The sequence below is a fragment of the Eschrichtius robustus genome, chromosome 1 (genome assembly GCF_028021215.1).
Source record: "Eschrichtius robustus isolate mEscRob2 chromosome 1, mEscRob2.pri, whole genome shotgun sequence".
In the NCBI taxonomy this organism is placed as follows: domain Eukaryota; kingdom Metazoa; phylum Chordata; class Mammalia; order Artiodactyla; family Eschrichtiidae; genus Eschrichtius; species Eschrichtius robustus.
Genome location: NC_090824.1, coordinates 49,695,054 through 49,715,595, shown reverse-complemented (window position 1 = coordinate 49,715,595; position 20,542 = coordinate 49,695,054). Strand labels below are relative to the sequence as shown.

Here is a 20,542-nt window from a genome sequence, read left to right as displayed (position 1 = left end):
TTTCATATCTGATATTGATAATTTATGTTTTTTTCTCTTTTATCTTCTTTGCTTAGTTTTAGATTACTAAATTAATCTTGTTAATCTGTATTTCTAGTTTATTGATTTCTGACATTATCTTTATTTCCTACCTTTTCTTTGCATTTAGTCTGCCATTCTTCTTCTCACTTCTTGAGATGGATATCAGATTATGATTTTTCAAACATCTTTTCTACTAAATGCATTCCAAGGTGTTAATTTCCTCTAAGCAAGTTTCCAACATGTCATATTTCTCTATTTCTATATAAGTAAGATACTATAACATATTGATTCTAATATTTATATGGAAAGAATCAAAATAGCCACAACCAATAATAATTTTAAAATATGGGGCTTCCCTGGTGGCGCAGTGGTTGAGAATCTGCCTGCCAATGCAGGGGACACGGGTTCGAGCCCTGGTCTGGGAGGATCCCACATGCCACGGAGCAACTGGGCCCGTGAGCCATAACTACTGAGCCTGCGCGTCTGGAGCCTGTGCTCCACAACAAGAGAGGCCGCGACAGTGAGAGGCCCGCGCACCGCGATGAAGAGTGGCCCCCACTCGCCACAGCTGGAGAAAGCCCTTGCACAGAAACGAAGACCCAACACAGCCATAAATAAAATAAATAAATAAATTAAAAAAAAAACAAATCTCATCCTAAAAAAATTAAAAAAAAAAAAAAATGAGGGGCTTGCCCACTATATATAGTGACTTTTCATGAAGCTAGTTTGATTAAGATAGTGTAGTATTGCTGCTGTAGATAGACAGATTGATGAATGGATCAGAACATTCATTAGATCATTTAGTTTACAACATTTTCTAATTTGTTATGATTTCTTCTTTTATTCATAAGTTATTTAGAAATTTACTGCTTAATTTCCAAACATTTAGGAATTTTCTAAATATCTTCTTGTTATTGATTTCTAGTTTAATTTCTCTATTGTCAGAGAACATATTTTGTATTATTTTAATACTCTGAAGTTTGCTGAGATCTGATTTATGAACTGGTACCTGGTCTATTTGGTAAATGTCCCATATGAACTTAAAAAGAATGCCTGGTTCTATAATTATTGCTGTCAGATTGGTCAGGTTGACTAATGATACTGTTCAAATCTATATCTTTACTGACATATTGTCTGAAATTTTAGAGGATGGAGAAAAATTCCTAGAAAGATATAATGTACCAAAAGCTTCTCAAGAAGAAATACAAAACTTTATTACTACTAATATAATTATAGCATCATAAGTATTAATAAAATTGAGGTAGCAGTTAAAAATTATCTCACAAAGAAAATATCGGACCCAGATGGTTTTACAGGCAAGCTCTATCAAAATTTCAAAAAACTGTTTAATGTTTTACTATAAACTCTTTCTGAAGACAGAAAAGGAAAAACTTGCGAATTCATTTTATAAAGCTCATGTAACTTTGATAATAAAACCAGCCAAAGACAAAATGAGAAAGGAAAGTCATAGACTCAACTCATTTATGAATATAGTTGTGCAAGTCCTAAACAAATTTTAGCAAACTGCATCCAATAGTGTATAACTAAGCTACTGCACCTTGAAAATATTAGGATCATACAAAAGTGAAAAGATATATCACTCACTACATTAACAGGCTAGAGATGAAAAACCATATGATCATCTCAATAGATACAGAAAAGACATTTGATAAAATTTATTTTCCATTTATGATTTTAAAAAATCAATAGTAAACTAGAAGTAGAACTCCCTTAGCCTGATAAGATAAAGTGTATCTATCAACCAAACTATAACAAATACAACCTCAAATATTGCACTTGCATTAAAATCAGGAAGTTGTGCCCACTACTACCTCTTTTATTCAACATTGTATTCAACGTCCAATAATACAAGAAAAAGAAAAGAAATACATAAGGATTAAAAAGGGGGAAATAAAACTCATTATTTGTAAAAATTATTTCTATTTCTACATTAAAGAAACCAAAAGTATCTACACAAAATTTATAGGAAATAATAGTTTAGCAAAAGTTGCAACATGAGACTAATGTATTATAGTCAGTTACATTTCGTTACTCAAGCAACAACTATAAAGCATAATTCAAAAAGCAACAATGGAGGCTTCCCTGGTGGTGCAGTGGTTAAGAATCCACCTGCCAATGCAGGGGACACAGGTTCGAGCCCTGGTCCGGGAAGATCCCACATGCTGTGGAGCAACTAAGCCCGTGTGCCACAACTACTGAGCCTGTGCTCTAGAGTCTGCCAGCCACAACTACTGAAGCCTGCACGCCTAGAGCCCATGCTCTACAACAACAGAAGCCACCGCAATGAGACTCCCGTGCACCGCAACAGAGTAGCTCCCGCTCGCTGCAACTAGAGAAAGCCCACATGCAGCAACGAAGACCCAACGCAGCCAATAAATAAATAAATAAATAATTCTTTTTTAAAAAAAGCAACAATGACACCAGTTATAGTTAGCAACAAAAACTAATGTTTCTGGCAATAAATGTAACAAATCTCCTCTCCCCCACCACTCCAAATTATAAAAATTTTATTCAAGGGGATAAAAGACCAAATATAAATGGAGAGCTATCTCATGTTTATGGATTTGAAGACAATACCATAACAGTACTGATTCCTTCCAAATTGATCTATAAATTTAATGTAACTTCAGAAAATTTAACTAACATATTGATTCTAATATTTATATGGAAGGGTCAAAATAGCCAAGACCAATAATAATTAGAAGAATAAGAGAGGCTGGACCTACTATATATAATGAATTTTTATAAAGCTTTTGATTAAGATAGTGTACTGTTGGTGCTGGTATAGACAAATTGGTGAATGGATCAAAATTGAGAGGTCAGAGAGACCTTCAAGATGGCAGAGGAGTAAGACGTGGAGATCTTCCTCCCCACAAATACGTCACAAATACATCTACACGTGGAACAACTACAGAACACCTACTGAATGCTGGCAGAAGACCTCAGACTTCCCAAAAGGCAAGAAACTCCCAACGTACCTGGATAGGGAAAAGAAAAAAGAAAAAACAGAGACAAAAGAATAGGGACAGGACCTGCACCTCTGGGAGGGAGCTGTGAGAAAGGAAAAGTTTCCACACACTAGGAAACCCCTTCACTGGTGGAGACGGGGGAGGGGGGTGACGGGGGGGAAGCTTCGGAGCCACGGAGGAGAGCACAGCAACAGGGGTGCAAAGGGCAAAGCAGAGAGACTCCCGCACAGAGGATCACTGCCGACCAGCACTCACCAGCCTGAGAGGCTTGTCTGCTCACCTGCTGGGGCGGGTGGGGGATGGGAGCTGAGGCTTGGGCTTTGGAGGTCAGATCCCAGGGAGAGGACAGGGGTTGGCTGTGTGAACACAGACTGAAGGAGGCTAGTGTGCCACAGCTAGCTGGGAGGGAGTCCAGGAAAAGTCTGGACCTGCCTAAGAGGCAAGAGACCATTGTTTTGGGGTGCGCAAGGAGAGGGGATTCAGAGCACCGCCTAAATGAGCTCCGGAGACGGGAGCGAACCGCAGCTATCAGCATGGACACCAGAGACAGGCATGAAATGCTAAGGCTGCTGCTGCAGCCACCAAGAAGCCTGTGTGCAAGCACAGGTCACTATCCACACCTCCCCTCCCGGGAGCCTGTGCAGCCCGCCACTGCCAGAGTCCCGTGATCCAGGGACAACTTCCCCGGGAGAACACACGGCATGCCTCAGGCTGGTGCAACATCACGCTGGCCTCTGCCACCACAGGCTTGCCCCGCATTCCTTACCCCTCTCTCCCCCCAGCGTAAGTGAGCCAGAGCCCCCTAATTAGCTGCTCCTTTAACCCCATCCTGTCTGGGTCAGGAACAGACGCCCTCAGGTGACCAACATGTGGGTGTGGGGCCAAATGCAAAGCTGAACCCCAGGAGCTGTGTGAACAAAGAAGAGAAAGGGAAATCTCTCCCAGCAGCCTCAGGAGCAGTGGATTAAATCTCCACAGTCAACTTGATATACCCTGCATCTGTGGAATACCTGAATAAACAAAGAATCATCCCAAAATTGAGGCAGTAGACTTTGGGAGCAACTGTAGACTTGGTGTTTGCTTTCTGCATCTAATTTGTTTCTGGTTTTATGTTTATCTTAGTTTAGTAATTAGAGTTTATTATCATTGCTAGATTTCTTTATTGATTTGGTTGCTCTCTTTTTTAAAAAATATATATAGATATATGTATATATATATTTTTTCCTTTTTCTCCTTTTGTGAGTGTGTATGTGTATGCTTCTTTATGTGATTTTGTCTGTATAGCTTTGCTTTTACCATTTGTCCTAGGGTTCTGTCTGTCCGTTTTTTGGGGGGGTTTTTTTAGTATAGTTTTTAGCACTTGTTATCATTGGTGGATTTGTTTTTTGGTTTGGTTGCTCTCTTCTTTCTTTTCATTATGACTTTTTAATTTTTTTATTTTTAATAATTTTTTTATTTTAATAACTTTATTTTATTTTACTTTTTTTCTTTCTTTTTTTCTCCCTTTTTTTCTGAGCCCTGTGGCTGACACGGTCTTCGTGCTCTGGCCGGGTGTCAGGCCTGTGCCTCTGAGGTGGGAGAGCTGAGTTCAGGACATTGGTCCACCAGAGACCTCCCGGCTCCACGAAGTATCAAATGGAGAAAGCTCTCCCAGAGATCTCCATCTCAACGCTAAGACCCAGCTCCACTCAACGACCAGCAAGCTACAGTGCTGGACACCCTATGCCAAACAATTAGCAAGACAGGAACACAACTCCACCCATTAGCAGAGAGGCTGCCTAAAATCATAATAAGGTCACAGACACCCCAAAACACACCACCAGATGTGGTCCTGCCCACCAGAAAGACAAGATCCAGCCTCATCCACCAAAACACAGACAGAGGCCTACACAACCCACTGAACCAATCTTAGCCACTGGGGGCAGACACCAAAAACAACGGGAACTATGAACCTGCAGCTGCAAAAAGGAGACCCCAAACACAGTAAGTTAAGCAAAATGAGAACACAGAGAAATACGCAGCAGATGAAGGAGCAAGGTAAAAACCAACCAGATCAAACAAATGAAGAGGAAATAGGTAGCCTACCTGAAAAAGAATTCAGAGTAATGATAGTAAAGATGATCCAAAATCTTGGAAATAGAATGGAGAAAAGACAAGAAACATTTAACAATGACCTAGGAGAACTAAAGAGCAAACCAACAATGATGAGCAACACAATAAATGAAATTAAAAATTCTCTGGAAGGAATCAATAGCAGAATAACTGAGGCAGAAGAACGGATAAGTGACCTGGAAGATAAAATAATGGAAATAACTACCGCAGAGCAGAATAAAGAAAAAAGAATCAAAAGAATTGAGGACAGTCTCAGAGATCTCTGGGACCACATTAAATGCACCAACATTCAAATTATAGGGGTCCCAGAAGAAGAAGAGAAAAAGAAAGGGACTGAGAAAATATTTGAAGAGATTATAGTTGAAAACTTCCCTAATATGGGAAAGGAAATAGTCAATCAAGTCCAGGAAGCGCAGAGAGTCCCATACAGGATAAATCCAAGGAGAAACATGCCAAGACACATATTAATCAAACTATCAAAAATTAAATACAAAGAAAAAATATTAAAAGCAGCAAGGGAAAAACAACAAATAACATACAAGGGAATCCCCATATGGTTAACAGCTGATCTTTCAGCAGAAACTCTGCAAGCTGGAAGGGAGTGGCAGGACATATTTAAAGTGATGAAAGGGAAAAATCTACAACCAAGATTACTCTACCCAGCAAGGATCTCATTCAGATTCGACGGAGAAATTAAAACGTTTACAGGCAAGCAAAAGCTAAGAGAATTCAGCACCACCAAACCAGCTTTATAACAAATGCTAAAGGAACTTCTCTAGGCAGGAAACACAAGAGAAGGAAAAGACCTACAATAACAAACCCAAAATAATTAAGAAAATGGTAATAGGAACATACATATCAATAACTACCTTAAATGTAAATGGATTAAATGCTCCAACCAAAAGACATAGACTGGCTGAATGGATACAAAAACAAGACCTGTATATATGCTGTCTACAAGAGACCCACTTCAGACCTAGGAACACATACAGTCTGAAAGTGAGGGGATGGAAAAAGATATCCCATGCAAATGGGAATCAAAAGAAAGCTGGAGTAGCAATTCTCATATCAGAAAAAACAGACTTTAAAATAAAGACTATTACAAGAGACAAAGAAGGACACTACATAATGATCAAGGGATCAATCCAAGAAGAAGATATAACAATTGTAAATATTTATGCACCCAACATAGGAGCCACCTCAGTACATAAGGCAAATGCTAACAGCCATAAAAGGGGAAATTGACAGTAACACAATCATAGTGGGGGACTTTAACACCCCTCTTTCCCTAGTGCACAGATCATCCAAAATGAAAATAAGTAAGGAAACACAAGCTTTAAATGGTACATTAAACAAGATGGACTTAATTGATATTTATAGGACGATCCAAAAACAACAGAATACACTTTCTTCTCAAGTGCTCATGGAACATTCTCCAGGATAGATCATATCTTGGGTCACAAATCAAGCCTTGGTAAATTTAAGAAAATTGAAATCATGTCAAGTACCTTTTCCAACCATAACGCTCGGAGACTAGATATCAATTACAGGAAAGAATCTGTAAAAAATACAAACACATGCAAGCTAAACAATACACTACTAAATAACCAAGAGATCACTGAAGAAATCAAAGAGGAAATCAAAAAATACCAGGAAACAAATGACAGTGAAAACACGATGACCCAAACATATGGGATGCAGCAAAAGAAGTTCTAAGAGGGAAGTTTATAGCAAGACAATGCTACCTCAAGAAACAAGAAATACCTGAAATAAACAAACTAACCTTACACCTAAAGCAATTGAGAAAGAACAAAAAACCCCCAAAGTTAGCAGAAGGAAAGAAATCATAAGATCAGATCAGAAATAAATGAAAAAGAAATGAAGGAAATGATAGCAAAGATCAATTAAATTAAAAGATGGTTCTTTGAGAAGATAAGCAAAATTGATTAACCATTAGCCACACTCATCAAGAAAAAAAGGGAGAAGACTCAAATCAATAGAATTAGAAATGAAAAAGGAGAAGTAACAACTGACACTGCAGAAATACAAAGGATCATGAGAGATTACTACAAGTAACTATATGCCAATAAAATGGACAACATGGAAGAAAAATGGACAAATTCTTAGAAAAGCACAACCTTCTGAGACTGAAACAGGAAGAAATAGAAAATATAAACAGACCAATCACAAGCACTGAAATTGAAACTGTGATTAAAAGTCTTGCAACAAACAAAAGACCAGGACCAGATGGCTTCACAGGCAAATTCTATCAAGCATTTAGAGAAGAACTAACACCTCTCCTTCTCAAACTCTTCCAAAATATAGCAGAGGGAAGAACACTCCCAAACTCATTCTACGAGGCCACCATTACCCTGATACCAAAACCAGACAAAGATGTCACAAAAAAAGAAAACTACAGGCCAATATCACTGATGAACATAGATGCAAAAATCCTCAACAAAATACTAGCAAAAAGAGTCGAACAACACATTAAAATGATCATACACCATGATCAAGTGGGGTTTATCCCAGGAATGCAAGGATTCTTCAATATATGCAAATCAATCAATGTGATACAACATATTAACAAATTGAAGGAGAAAAACCATATGATGATCTCAATAGTTGCAGAAAAAGCTTTCGACAAAATTCAACACCCATTTATGATAAAAACCCTCCAGAAAGTAGGCATAGAGGGAACTTTCCTCAACATAATAAAGACCATATATGACAAACCCATAGCCAACATCATCCTCAATGGTGAAAAACTGAAACCGTTTCCACTAAGATCAGGAACAAGACAAGGCTGCCCACTCTCACCACTATTATTCAACATAGTTTTGGAAGTTTTAGCCACAGCAATCAGAGAAGAAAAAGAAATAAAAGGAATCCAAATTGGAAAAGAAGAAGTAAAGCTGTCACTGTTTGCAGATGACATGATACTATACATAGAGAATCCTAAAGACTCTACCAGAAAACTACTAGAGCTAATCAATGAGTCTGGTAGAGTTGCAGGATACAAAATTAATGCACAGAAATCTCTTACATTCCTATACACTAGTGATGAAAACTCTGAAAGAGAAATTAAGGGAACACTCCCATTTACCATTGCAACAAACTGAATAAAATACCTAGGAATAAACCTACCTAAGGAGACAAAAGACCTGTATGCAGAAAACTATAAGACACTGATGAAAGAAATTAAAGATGATACAAACAGATGGAGAGATATACCGTGTGCTTGGATTGGAAGAATCAACATTGTGAAAATGACTATACTACCCAAAGCAATCTACAGATTCAATGCAATCCCTATCAAATTACCAATGGCATTTTTCACAGAACTAGAACAAAAAATTTCACAATTTGTATGGAAACACAAAAGACCCCGAATAGCCAAAGCAATCTTGAGAAAGAAAAATGGAGCTGGAGGAATCAGGCTCCCGGACTTCAGACTATACTACAAAGCTGCAGTAATCAAGACAGTATGGTACTGGCACAAAAACAGAAATATAGATCAATGGAACAGGATAGAAAGTCCAGAGATAAACCCATGCACATATGGTCGCCTTATTTTTGATAAAGGAGGCAAGAATATACAATGGAGAAAAGACAGCCTGTTCAATAAGTGGTGCTGGGAAAACTGGACAGCTACATGTAAAAGAATGAAATTAGAACACTCCCTAACACCATACACAAAAGTAAACTCAAAATGGATTAAAGACCTAAATGTAAGGCCAGACACTATAAAACTCTTAGAGGAAAACATAGGCAGAACACTCTATGACATAAATCACAGCAAGATCCTTTTTGACCCACCTCCTAGAGTAAGGGAAATAAAAACAAAAATAAACAAATGGGACCTAATGAAACTTAAAAGCTTTTGCACAGCAAAGGAAACTGTAGACAAGACAGAAAGACAACCCTCAGAATGGGAGAAAATATTTGCAAATGAAGCAACTGACAAAGGATTAATCTCCAAAATTTACAAGCAGCTCATGCAGCTCAATATCAAAAAAACAAACAACCCAATCCAAAAATGGGTGGAAGACCTAAATAGACATTTCTCCAAAGAAGATATACAGATTGCCAACAAACACATGAGAGGATGCTCAACATCACTAATCATTAGAGAAATGCAGATCAAAACTACAATGAGGTATCACCTCACACCAGTCAGAATGGCCATCATCAAAAAATCTACAAACAATAAATGCTGGAGAGGGTGTGGAGAAAAGGGAACCCTCCTACACTGTTGGTGGGAATGTAAATTGATACAGCTACGATGGAGAACAGTATGGAGGTTCCTTAAAAAAGTAAAAATAGAACTACCATATGACCCAGTAATCCCACTACTGAGCATATACCCTGAGAAAACCATAATTCAAAAAGAGTCATGTACCACAATGTTCATTGCAGCTCTATTTACAATAGCCAGGATGTGGAAGCAACTTAAGCGTCCATCGACAGATGAATGGATAAAGAAGATGTGGCACATATATACAATGGAATATTACTCACCCATAAAAAGAAACGAAATTGAGTTATTTGTAGTGAGGTGGATGGACCTAGAGTCTGTCATACAGAGTGAAGTAAGTCAGAAAGAGAAAAGCAAATACCATATGCTAACACATAAATATGGAATCTAAAAAAAAAAAAAATGCTTCTGAAGAACCTAGGGGCAGGATAGGAATAAAGACACAGACGTAGAGAATGGACTTGAGTCCATGGAGAGGGGGAAGGGTAAGCTGGGGCGAAGTGAGAGAGTGACATGGACATATATACACTACCAAATGTAAAGTAGATAGCTAGTGGGAAGCAGCTGCATAGCACAGGGAGATCAGCTTGGTGCTTTGTGACCACCTAGAGGGGTAGAATAGGGATGATGGGAGGGAGATGCAAGAGGGAGGAAGTATGGGTATATATGTATATGTATAGCTGATTCACTTTGTTATAAAGCAGTAACTAACACACCATTGTAAAGCTGTTATACTCCAATAAAGATGTTAAAAAAAATATGTTAAAAAAAAAGAAAAAAAGTTGAGAGGTCAGAAACAAAGTCTCTCTTTCTTTGTCTCCCTGTCTCTTTCTGGGTCCGTGTGTGTGTGTGTGTGTGTGTGTGTAACTTTTAACTATGATGTGGCAGACCACTAGAGGGAAAAAGTGGCTTTGTTAAATAGAAATCTGAAAATTTTGTTACTCATATTGAAAAAATCAAGTTGGAATTCTATCTCACCTCTTATACAGTTAGCAGCTCCTGGTTGATTAAGGACCTAAATATCAAAAGCAAAACTTAAAAACTAGAACAATATATATGAATGTCTTTCATGCTTTTGTAAAGAATAATTTCTTAAACATGACATACAAAGTGCTAGTGATAAAATAATTAATAAAATCTATTATGTCAAAATTAATAATTGCTGTTCATCAGTAACAGCTTAAGGAAAGTGAAATGACAAGCTCTAAACCAAAGGATTTTTGCTATACACATAACTAACAAAGGTCTAGCATTCAAAATATATAGAGAACCACTATAAATCATTAAGAAAAAGACAATCTAATAGAAAAAAATGAACAAAAGGCATGTGCTCACTTCATTAGCGTTTAGAGTAATGTACATCAAGACTATAGTGAGATACCACTTACTCATTTTATACCTATCCAATTGACAAAAATTTAAAAGTCAGACAAAACCAAGTGTTGGAAAGAATGTGAGTCAATAGACTGTCTAATAAACTGCTGGGAGTGGGTGGGGAGTGAGAATTTGCTACAGCCACTTAGAAAAAATTTCTGAGCACGTTGTGAAATTGAATATTTGAAAAAAATTACAACCCATAAATTCCATTCAGAGTACCTCTTGCATGTATGTAGTTAGCTACAAGCAATCTTAGAGAATTATTTCAGTCTGTAGAAAGTTGTGATCTAGTTTTCAGCTCTGAAGATGTTTTTCTATCCAAAATATTATGTCTAGGCAGCCTTCCTGATTCACATCAGTTGTATATGCAGATTAAAACTACACCATAGGTAAGGAGGTTCATCAAAGAATGTGTGTTGTTGTCCTCAGAAAGAACCTTTTACTGAGGCTGAAATAAGATGGGTAAGTAATGCTGGAATAAAATATGAATAGGTAATAAATAATAGCAATATTAGGTGGTCACCATTATTAGGTACATAATAATTATCAAGCTCTTTGGTCTTCATTTAATGAATATTACTTCATTTAATCATCACAAAGCCTCAGATGTAGGTACCATTCTTTTATTTATTTATTTATTTATTTATTTATTTATTTATTTATTTATTTATTTATGGCTGCATTGGGTCTTCGTTGCTGTGCGCAGGCTTTCTCTAGTTGCGGTGAGCGGGAGCTACTCTTCATTGAAGAGCACGGGCTTCTCATTGCAGTGGCTTCTCTTGTTGCGAAGCACGAGCTCTAGGTGTGCGGGCTTCAGTAGGTGTGGCTTGCAGGCTTCAGAGCACAGGCTCAGTAGTTGTGGCACAGAGGCTTAGTTGCTCCACGGCATGTGAGATCTTCCTGGACCAGGGGATCGAACCCATGTCCCCTGCATTGCAGGCAGATTCTCAACCACTGCACCACCAGGGAAGTCCCGCAGGTACCATTCTTAATCTCATTTTTCAGATGGAAGATGGTGAGTCATTGAGAGGTGAAATAAATTCCACAACTTCTTATATGTGTAAGTTGTGAAGCTGGGATTTAAACAAAGACTCTCTTGACTCCAGCATCTGTGATATGGCAATATAGAAGCTATTGTCTGTTGGATGTAAAATCAATTTTTCTTAACTTTGCAGAGAGAACAACTCTGATTCATGGCTAACGCAGTGGTTTTGTTGTCTCCAGATGCTTCATACTGTTGCTCAGAAAGTAATGGTGTATGTCTATCTCCACTAATGAAAAACTAAAATTATGTGTTAGATTTGTAATATTTCAGTAGCATTATCTTACAGATGAACAGCAATATATGTAGTTATCAGTGTGATATATGTGTATACATACATCAATATGATCTGAAAACTCATTTAAAATTATGCTGACAGATATAACTGCCTTGTTTTTCTCTAGTTGTGAGACTTCTTATCAAATAGACATAATGAAGAGTGTCTAGTTAAATATGTTTTCAAAAATTTGGATGAAAGGTTATTTAAGAGCCCAGTTTACTTCAAAATTAATATTATTAAGGGTTGATTTGGGGCTAGGTCATATATCTGATCTGAGGAATTAATTGATGTATGTTTTGACTTTCTGTTGTTTTGATAGAAAGCAAATGAGCCCATTTATGTGTTGTCCAAAAGTTATTTGATTTCCGCTAAAGAGGCAGAATATTATAGTGGAAAGTTCTGAGATGAAAGTTTAATTACCTGGGATCTAAACCCAAATTGACAGTTACTATGTGAACTCTAGAGGGTGTGATCTTGGGAAAGTTACTTAATCCAGTTAGTTCTTCCTCATGTGTCAAAAATACAGATAATAATAAATACCTTGCTACAATATTGAAAGCAATAAATAAATAACACAAGAAAGCATCCATGGTAGATTGCCTGATATAGAAATTGCATTTATTTTCCTTGGGCAAAGTCAGTTACATATTTGGCTTTAGTTTTGTAAATCTTAATAATGCTAATAGCATATACCAATACATATACCAGCCAGTGTTCTAAGTGTGTTACATGCATATATTAATTCATAACAACTTTATGAGGTAGACACAAAGAGATTAAACAACTTATCTAAGGTTACTCAGCTAAGAAATGGGGAAGTCTTGATTGGAATCTCAGCAGTCTTGTTCCAGAGCCTGTGTTTTTAACCACTACACTATACTGCCTTTCTAGAGGAAGGGGTTGTAGGGTGTATCAGTTATTTATTGCCTGTTATGTTGCATAATAAATAGTCACAAAACCTCAGGGGCATAGAACAATAGTATTTATTGGTCACATGTTGAAATGGTTGTTAGGCAAATCTGTTGATCTTGGCTGGGCTCCCTCATGTGGCTGGGGGTTGGCTTGCTGTGGGCCTTGGCTGGACCTGGACAGTTTGCCTCTGCTCCAAGAGTCTCTCATCCTGCAGCAGACTAGTCTGGGAATATTCTCATGATGAATGGCAGAGACAAAAGAGCAAAATGGAAACACACAAGTGCTTTTTCAAGTCTCTGCTGTGTCATGTCTGCTAAAACAAATTACATGGCTGACCCCGGAGTCAAAGTGGGAAGACATTACAAAGTTACATTAAAAAGGTTATGGATATAGGAATGTGTCACTTGACACATTAAAGTTGTTTTGTAATATACTGCAAATGCCAAGGTCTAGGGTTCTAAAATTCTTGTATATTAGGGATGATTTCTAAAAGAGGACCTCTGTCAGAAACAGTATTTCTGACAATTAAATAGAAAACTCTGAAAACACGCACATGTGAACACACACATCCATGCACACACATACACAAACACATAAATTTATAGAAAATAGGCAGAAACTTCTTCTGGGAATACTTAGTTCAGTTTATAATCCCAAGGTAGTGATGGTGATGATGATGATAATAGCTAACCTTTATGAGCTTGCTGTGTGCCAAGCACTGTTCTCAACACTTCACATATAGTAACTCCCTTAATCTTTCCAACAACCCTATTAAATAGGTACTATTAATAGTTTCTGTTTTACAGGTAGAGAAACTGAGAGATTTAGTAATCTCCCAGAGTCACAAACCTTTTTTATAAGATCTCCACACAAAGTAACTTTTGAAAAGCTTCTTATTTTTTTTTTATTGAATTATATCCAGACCTCTTTTCCATAGATTTGAAGGTCTTCTGTAATCTGGCCCTACCCAATTTAATTATCTGTAACTTCCATTGCTAGAAAATATAATTTTAGACAATTAAGAGTCTAGGATTTTGTAGATGGGTTGCATGCATTGGAGGGAGCTGAACTGGGTGCTTTAGAGATTTATTCCAGTTTCAAGAATATGTGATTCTGAGTCCCTCTGTGTATTTCCTCATATGCATGTTCAGCTTTAAAAAGTGTTGCAAGGATCTTTCATGTGAATAACTAAACTTATTTCTAAGGGATTAAGTGTAAACTAAGGCTATTTTATTCTTCTCCAAAAGTAGAGTCCTTTGCTTTGATTTTTTTTTTCTTACTCAGCAAACAGAGATCTCTGTACTGATTTAGAGCTTTCTTAAAAATAAAATTCTGTTTGATTTGGCCACTTGATCAGAAAGACCAGATGTAAGTCTTTCAGAGATATGGTGTAAATGACATAAATATATGTCAATGAAATGAACATTTCTAATTCCACTGTGCTCCTGTTTCAGATGTTTGAATGTTGAGAGGTACATATCCATTTCCTGTGTTTTGAGATCATTTGCTGAATAAATTCTTATTTTATTCAATAGGTGGCTTTTCAGAAAAGGGGTGTGAATGGAGCTCTGAAGAGGAAGAGCCAGTGAAAAAGGCAGGACCAGTCCAAGTCCTCATTGTCAGAGATGACCATTCCTTTGAGTTAGATGAAACTGCACTAAATCGGATCCTTCTCTCAGAGGCTATCAGGGACAAGGAGGTCGTTGCTGTATCTGTTGCTGGAGCATTTAGAAAAGGAAAATCATTCCTGATGGACTTCATGTTGAGATACATGTATAAGCAGGTAGGGAAGAGGTGCTTTGAAAAGTTTTCTGATTTCTGTGCTTTCATGACTTTGTGTTTTTATTTAGTAGTAGTGTCCAATATTTCCATTATTATGTTCCCTAAAGATGAACTAGTTTTAAAATGCTATCGTGTAACCATTCCAACTTTGGTGCTTTCGGCACCAAACTATATAGGCCACTTTTGTCTGAAGCCACTTTGCTACATTTCCCTTAGAACGTAACATTTTTAAAGCTCTTTTGAAAATAGACAAGTACAGTGATATGGTTATAAACTTTACATCTTAAATAGTGTTTAAAATGTCAAATAACTTTTGTCATAATTTTTATTATAGTCATTTCCCCCCCAACATTTACTATGACATTTTTCATGCATGCAGCAGACTTAAAAGAATTTTACAGTAGACACCTGGATATGCACTACCTAGATTCTACCATTAACATTAATATTCTTTGCTTTATCACATGTGTCTCCAGCTATTCTTCCCTGTTTCAATCCATTGCTCCATCTTATTTTTTGGTTCATTTCAAAGTAAATTGTTGACTTCAGTATGCTTCCCTATAAATATTTCAATATACATCATTATTATATATTTCAGTATTTATTTAGTTTTTTTCTTTTGTTGTAAAATTTACATATAGTTACATGCACCAATCTGAAGCAATCTGTACAATTGCTTTTTTTGGAAAATGTAAATACCTGGGTAGCCCCAAAACCTATCAAGTGTATCTTGCTGTTATCCCACAAAGTTCTGTTATCTTTTCCCGCTCAGTCTCACCCTTAACCCACCCCCAAAGGCAACCAACAGTGTCATAACATTTGAGACAATAGTGTGGCATAGAAAGGAGACTTTAAGGGGCCTAGGATCAACCAAAAGCAGAAGAATAAATGGGAGATTAGAGTTGGGGAACAGAAGGTTAGGAGTAGAGAGCATACCAGTATTTTTTTTCTACACTTTTACCCTTAGTAATTCGGATGCCAATATGGATGTTGAGGCAGAATAGACATACTACCCAAAGAAACTTTGTGTTATGCATTTATATCATAATTATCCATTTTGGATTGATCTTTTATAGGTAGGGTATTTTTGAACAACTTGGTAATGTTAACTTTAACATCTTCTATCTCTAGCCTCAGTCCAAACAAATCAAGAACAGAACAACCAAAATACTTCCAGGCTTTGAAAGCAAACAAAATTCTTACCACTTTCTATTTCTATCATACCAACATTAGTACACTACTTAACGTAGGTGGGAAAATTGAGTGAACAAAATTAGTATACTTTCCATTCTTTGGGATTATATAGCTTTAGGCATATTTGTAATTTTAACTGTGCGATAAACATTAGAATGAAATACTCAATAACACTTGTCATGTTGCTTATGTTAAATAGCATTTGCTCAGATTAAAGTGTAACAGATTTGTTTTGTTTTTTTTACTAGGTGCTTCTCCTCCTGCTGTTCGCTCCCTCCTCCCCCAATAGCAAAACATTTGTGTATATTATTATTGTATATATCCTGACATAATATGCTCTCTTATACCTTTATTTCTTTGTTTCTGGAATGCCCTCCCTGAGTTTGCTCACCTGGAAAATTCCTAAACGTCCTTCAAGTCTTAGCTCTAATATCACTTCTCCTATGAAGTCTTAACTGACCAAGAGTTAGTTGTTTCTTTTCTTGTGCTTCCATTTATATCTAATATACACGCCCATTTTGGCATGCATATAGTGCATCATAATGGTTTGTTAGCACGTCTGTCCCCCTGTTAGGCTGTGAGCTTCCTCTTTTCTGGAATGATATCTTTGTATCCCCAGGATGTAGCATAAAATGTGACAGATGGTTGCTCCTTCATAATTATTTTTTGGATGAGTAAATAAAGTAAGTGTATCAATATAATAGATGTGCATACGTTGTTTCCTTTTGTCTAGAGTTGGAGAGGGATACAAACTGGTATGGATGAGTGGAAGAACCTGTACTACATATCTAGTTCAATATCATAGACTTTCTTAATTTATAGGAATCAGTTGATTGGGTTGGAGATTACAATGAACCATTGACTGGCTTCTCGTGGAGAGGTGGATCTGAACGAGAGACCACGGGAATCCAGATATGGAGTGAAGTCTTCCTTATCAATAAACCTGACGGTAAAAAGGTATGGTGTGAACTTCTTAAAGAAAATTGAGTTTTCACTTGCCAACAGTTACCACTTTTCAGGGTCCTCCAAAATGCTCTTTTGAAAACTAATTTTGACCATTTGACATGAAGTTTAAAAGGGAAGTGGGTAGCATCCTATTTCATGTTCCCAGTTTCCCTTTCTACTGATCACAGTAGGCAAAATCATAGGGACAATAGAACAGCAGATCAGCTAGCTAACATCTATATTTTGTTTCAGTGCTATTTCTGTTATGTTGAATTACCAGCGAAAATTAATCATTACAGTAGTCAGCAGCTAATTAATATTTTTATTTTCTGTGGCATTCATGGCACATGTGAAAAATTACCTATTAAGTATTCATTGCTAATGGTTTGCTTTAGTTCTTATGGTGTTAACTTTGTAGTAACCCTAATACCCTGCATGTTCTATAAAATATCAATAATGTACTCTACTTGCCTATAGGTTGCAGTGCTATTGATGGATACTCAGGGAACCTTTGATAGTCAGTCAACTTTGAGAGATTCGGCCACAGTATTTGCCCTTAGCACAATGATCAGCTCAATACAGGTATGGAATAAAATAAATCCATTTTGATGGATGTTTCTTTAAATAAAAATTATGAATATATGTATTTCTATATACATGTGGTAGTGAGACAAACAACAGAAATGGTAAATTATATAATATTATTTGACTCAATTAGCATACCAGTTCTTATGATTTCCTTAAGAGTGGAATTGTTTTATTACTGTAATCTAATTTCTGATCAGTTTTCAAATTGCCTGCTTTAGTCAGAAAATGTTATATTATCTTATTGATAATTTTTTCTATTTCAAGCCTACAGTAAAGTCAATAATATTAAATCTTAAAATGTATGTAGATGCACTGAGACTACCTATTATTAGTTACAGTTAATGAAGTAAGATTTATAAATGCAAATTTTGTTTTACATAGCCAGTAGAAACATTTCTAAATGTAAAAACATTTATATATGTTCACAACTTTTTGTAGTATCTTAATGTGCATTTAGGAAAGTAAATGTCTTTCTTTCCTTTTTTCTCTCTCTTTTTTAAGTATTGTTTTTGAAGTTATTGTGTGCTTTATAAGTTGTCCTGAAAGTCCTTGAGAGTTTTACTATGATCACAGAACACATAGCATAAAAATTTTAAGACAATTTTTAGATTTTCTATTCACTGGAAAGAGCGAGAAGAGACAGTAACCAAGAAGCAGACCATCAAAGAAAGGTAAAATAGTTTTAAAAGGTAGGAAAGGCAAAGTGGTTAGGATGAGTAAGTCAAAGCTAAAATTATAAGTATGTGGGGAGAATGGAGCTAGTGAACCGGCAACCAGGGCATTATGTGTAGTTAGGACAATGAAAGGATGGATAGAAGGAAGACTGAATTTTTTTGTAAAGGACTTTAAAATAAGTCATGATTATAACCTATGATTGCCTAGCTTTTTAAAAAAATTATTATATAAGTTTCAGGTGTATAGCATTATAGTTCAACATCTGTATACAGTGATCACCACCACAAGTCTAGATACTACCCATCACTATACAGTTACCCCCTTCATCCATTTTGCCCAGCCCTCACCCCCCCTTCTCCCCAGGTAACCACTAATCTGATCTCTATGAGTTCATTTTTATTTTATTTTATTTGTTCATTTTGTTTTTGTTTTTAGATTCCACTTATGAGTAAAATCACATGGTATTTGTCTTTATCCATGTGACCTATTTCACTTAGCATAATACCATCAAGGTCCATCCATGTTGTCACAAAGTCTGGATTTCCTTCTTTTCTATGGCCAAGTAGTATTCCAGTGTGTGTTTTGTGTGTGTGTGTGTGTGTGTGTGTGTGTGTGTGTGTTACATCTTCATTATCCATTGATCCATTGTTGGATGCTGAAGGTGTTTCCATATCTTGGCTGTTGTAAATAATGATGCATTGAACATAGGGGTGCATATATCCTTTTGAATATTGTTTTCATGCTCTTCAGGTAAATACCCAGATGTGGAATTGCTGGGTCATATGGTAGTTCTGTTCTTAACTTTTTGAAGAATCTCCATACTGTTTTCCCTAGTGGCTGCACAAATTAACAATCCCACCAACAGTGTATGAGGGTTCCCTTTTCTCCACATCCTCTCCAACATGTATTATTTCTTATCTTTTCAATAATAACCATTCTAACAGGTGGGAGGTGGTATCTCATTGTGGTTTGTTTTGCATTTCCCTGATAATTAATGATGTTGAACATCTTTTCTTGTGCCTGTTGGCTATCTGTATGTCTTCTTTTGAAAAATGTCTATTCAGATCCTCTGCCCATTTTTTAATTGGGTTGTTTGTTTTTTTGATGCTGAGTTGTATGAGTTCTTTATATATTTTGGATATTAGCCCCTTATTGGACATATGATTTACAAATATCTTCTCCCATTCAGTAGGTTGCCTTTACGTTTTAATGATGGTTTCCTTCACTCTGCAAAAGCTTTTTGGTTTGATACAGTCCCATTTGTTTATTTTAGCTTTTGTTTCCCTTGCCTTTCAAATCAGATCCACAAAAGCATCACTAAGACAGATGCCAGTGAGGTTACCACCTATGTTTTCTTCTAGGAATTTTATGGTTTCAGGTCTTACATTCAAGTCTTTAATCCACTTTGAGTTAATTTTTGTGTATGGTGTAAGATAGTGGTCTTGTTTCATTCTTTTGCTTGTGGCTGTCCAGTTTTACCAGCACCATTTATTGAAGAGACTGTCCTTTCTCCTTTTTGTATGTTCTTTGCTCCTTTATCATAGATTACTTGTCCATATATGTATAGGTTTATTTCTGGGTTTTCAATTCCATTCCATTTATTTATGTGTCTTTTTTGTGCCAGTACCATGCTATTTTGATTACTATAGCTTTGTAGTAAAGTTTAAAATCAGGGAGTGTGATACCTCCAGCCTTGTTCTTCTTTCTCAAGATTGTTTTGACTATTCAAGGGCTTCTTTGATTCCATAAAAATGTTAGAATTATTTGTTCTAGTTCTGTAAAGTATGCATTTGGCATTTTAATAGGGATTTCATTGAATCTATAGATTGCTTTGGGTAGTATGGACATTTTAACAATATTAAATCCATGAGTACTGAATATCTTTCCATTTTTTGGTGTCTTCTTTAACTTTTTATCAGTGGTGTATAGTTTTCAGTGTACAGGTTTTTCATCTCCTTGGTTAACTCTACTCCTAGGTATTTTATTCTTACTGATGCAATTGTAAATGGAATTGTTTTCTTAATTTCTTTTTCGGATAGTTTATTATTAGTATATAGAAATGCCATGGGTTTCTATGTATTGATTTTGTATCCCATGACTTTACTGGGATAAAAAAACTTTACAACAGTTTTTTTTGTTGTTGTTAGAGTCTTTAGGGCTTTCTATATATAGTATCATGAAATAGCAAACAGTGACAGTTTTACTTCTTTTCCAGTGTAGATGCCATTTATTTTTCTTGCCTAATTGCTGTAGCTAGGACTTCAAACACAATGTTGAATAAAAGTGGCAAGAGTGGGCATCCTTGTTTCGTTCCTGATCTTAGAGAAAAAGCTTTCAGCCTTTTGCCTTGAGTATGATGTTAGCTC

The 20,542-nt window shown here is 36.4% G+C and overlaps 1 protein-coding gene across 3 annotated transcripts in view; it reads left to right on the top strand.

The window, feature by feature from the left end:
• The window catches only part of ATL1 (atlastin GTPase 1), an 86,093-nt gene that overhangs the window by 34,158 nt on the left and 31,393 nt on the right, over positions 1 to 20,542 (top strand). For all 3 annotated transcript variants that reach the window (XM_068529754.1, XM_068529670.1, XM_068529822.1), the window contains exons 3-5: positions 14,528 to 14,775; positions 16,791 to 16,925; positions 17,391 to 17,495. In XM_068529754.1, coding sequence (XP_068385855.1) covers positions 14,528 to 14,775; positions 16,791 to 16,925; positions 17,391 to 17,495 — 488 coding nt within the window. The remainder of the gene's footprint in view (positions 1 to 14,527; positions 14,776 to 16,790; positions 16,926 to 17,390; positions 17,496 to 20,542) is intronic.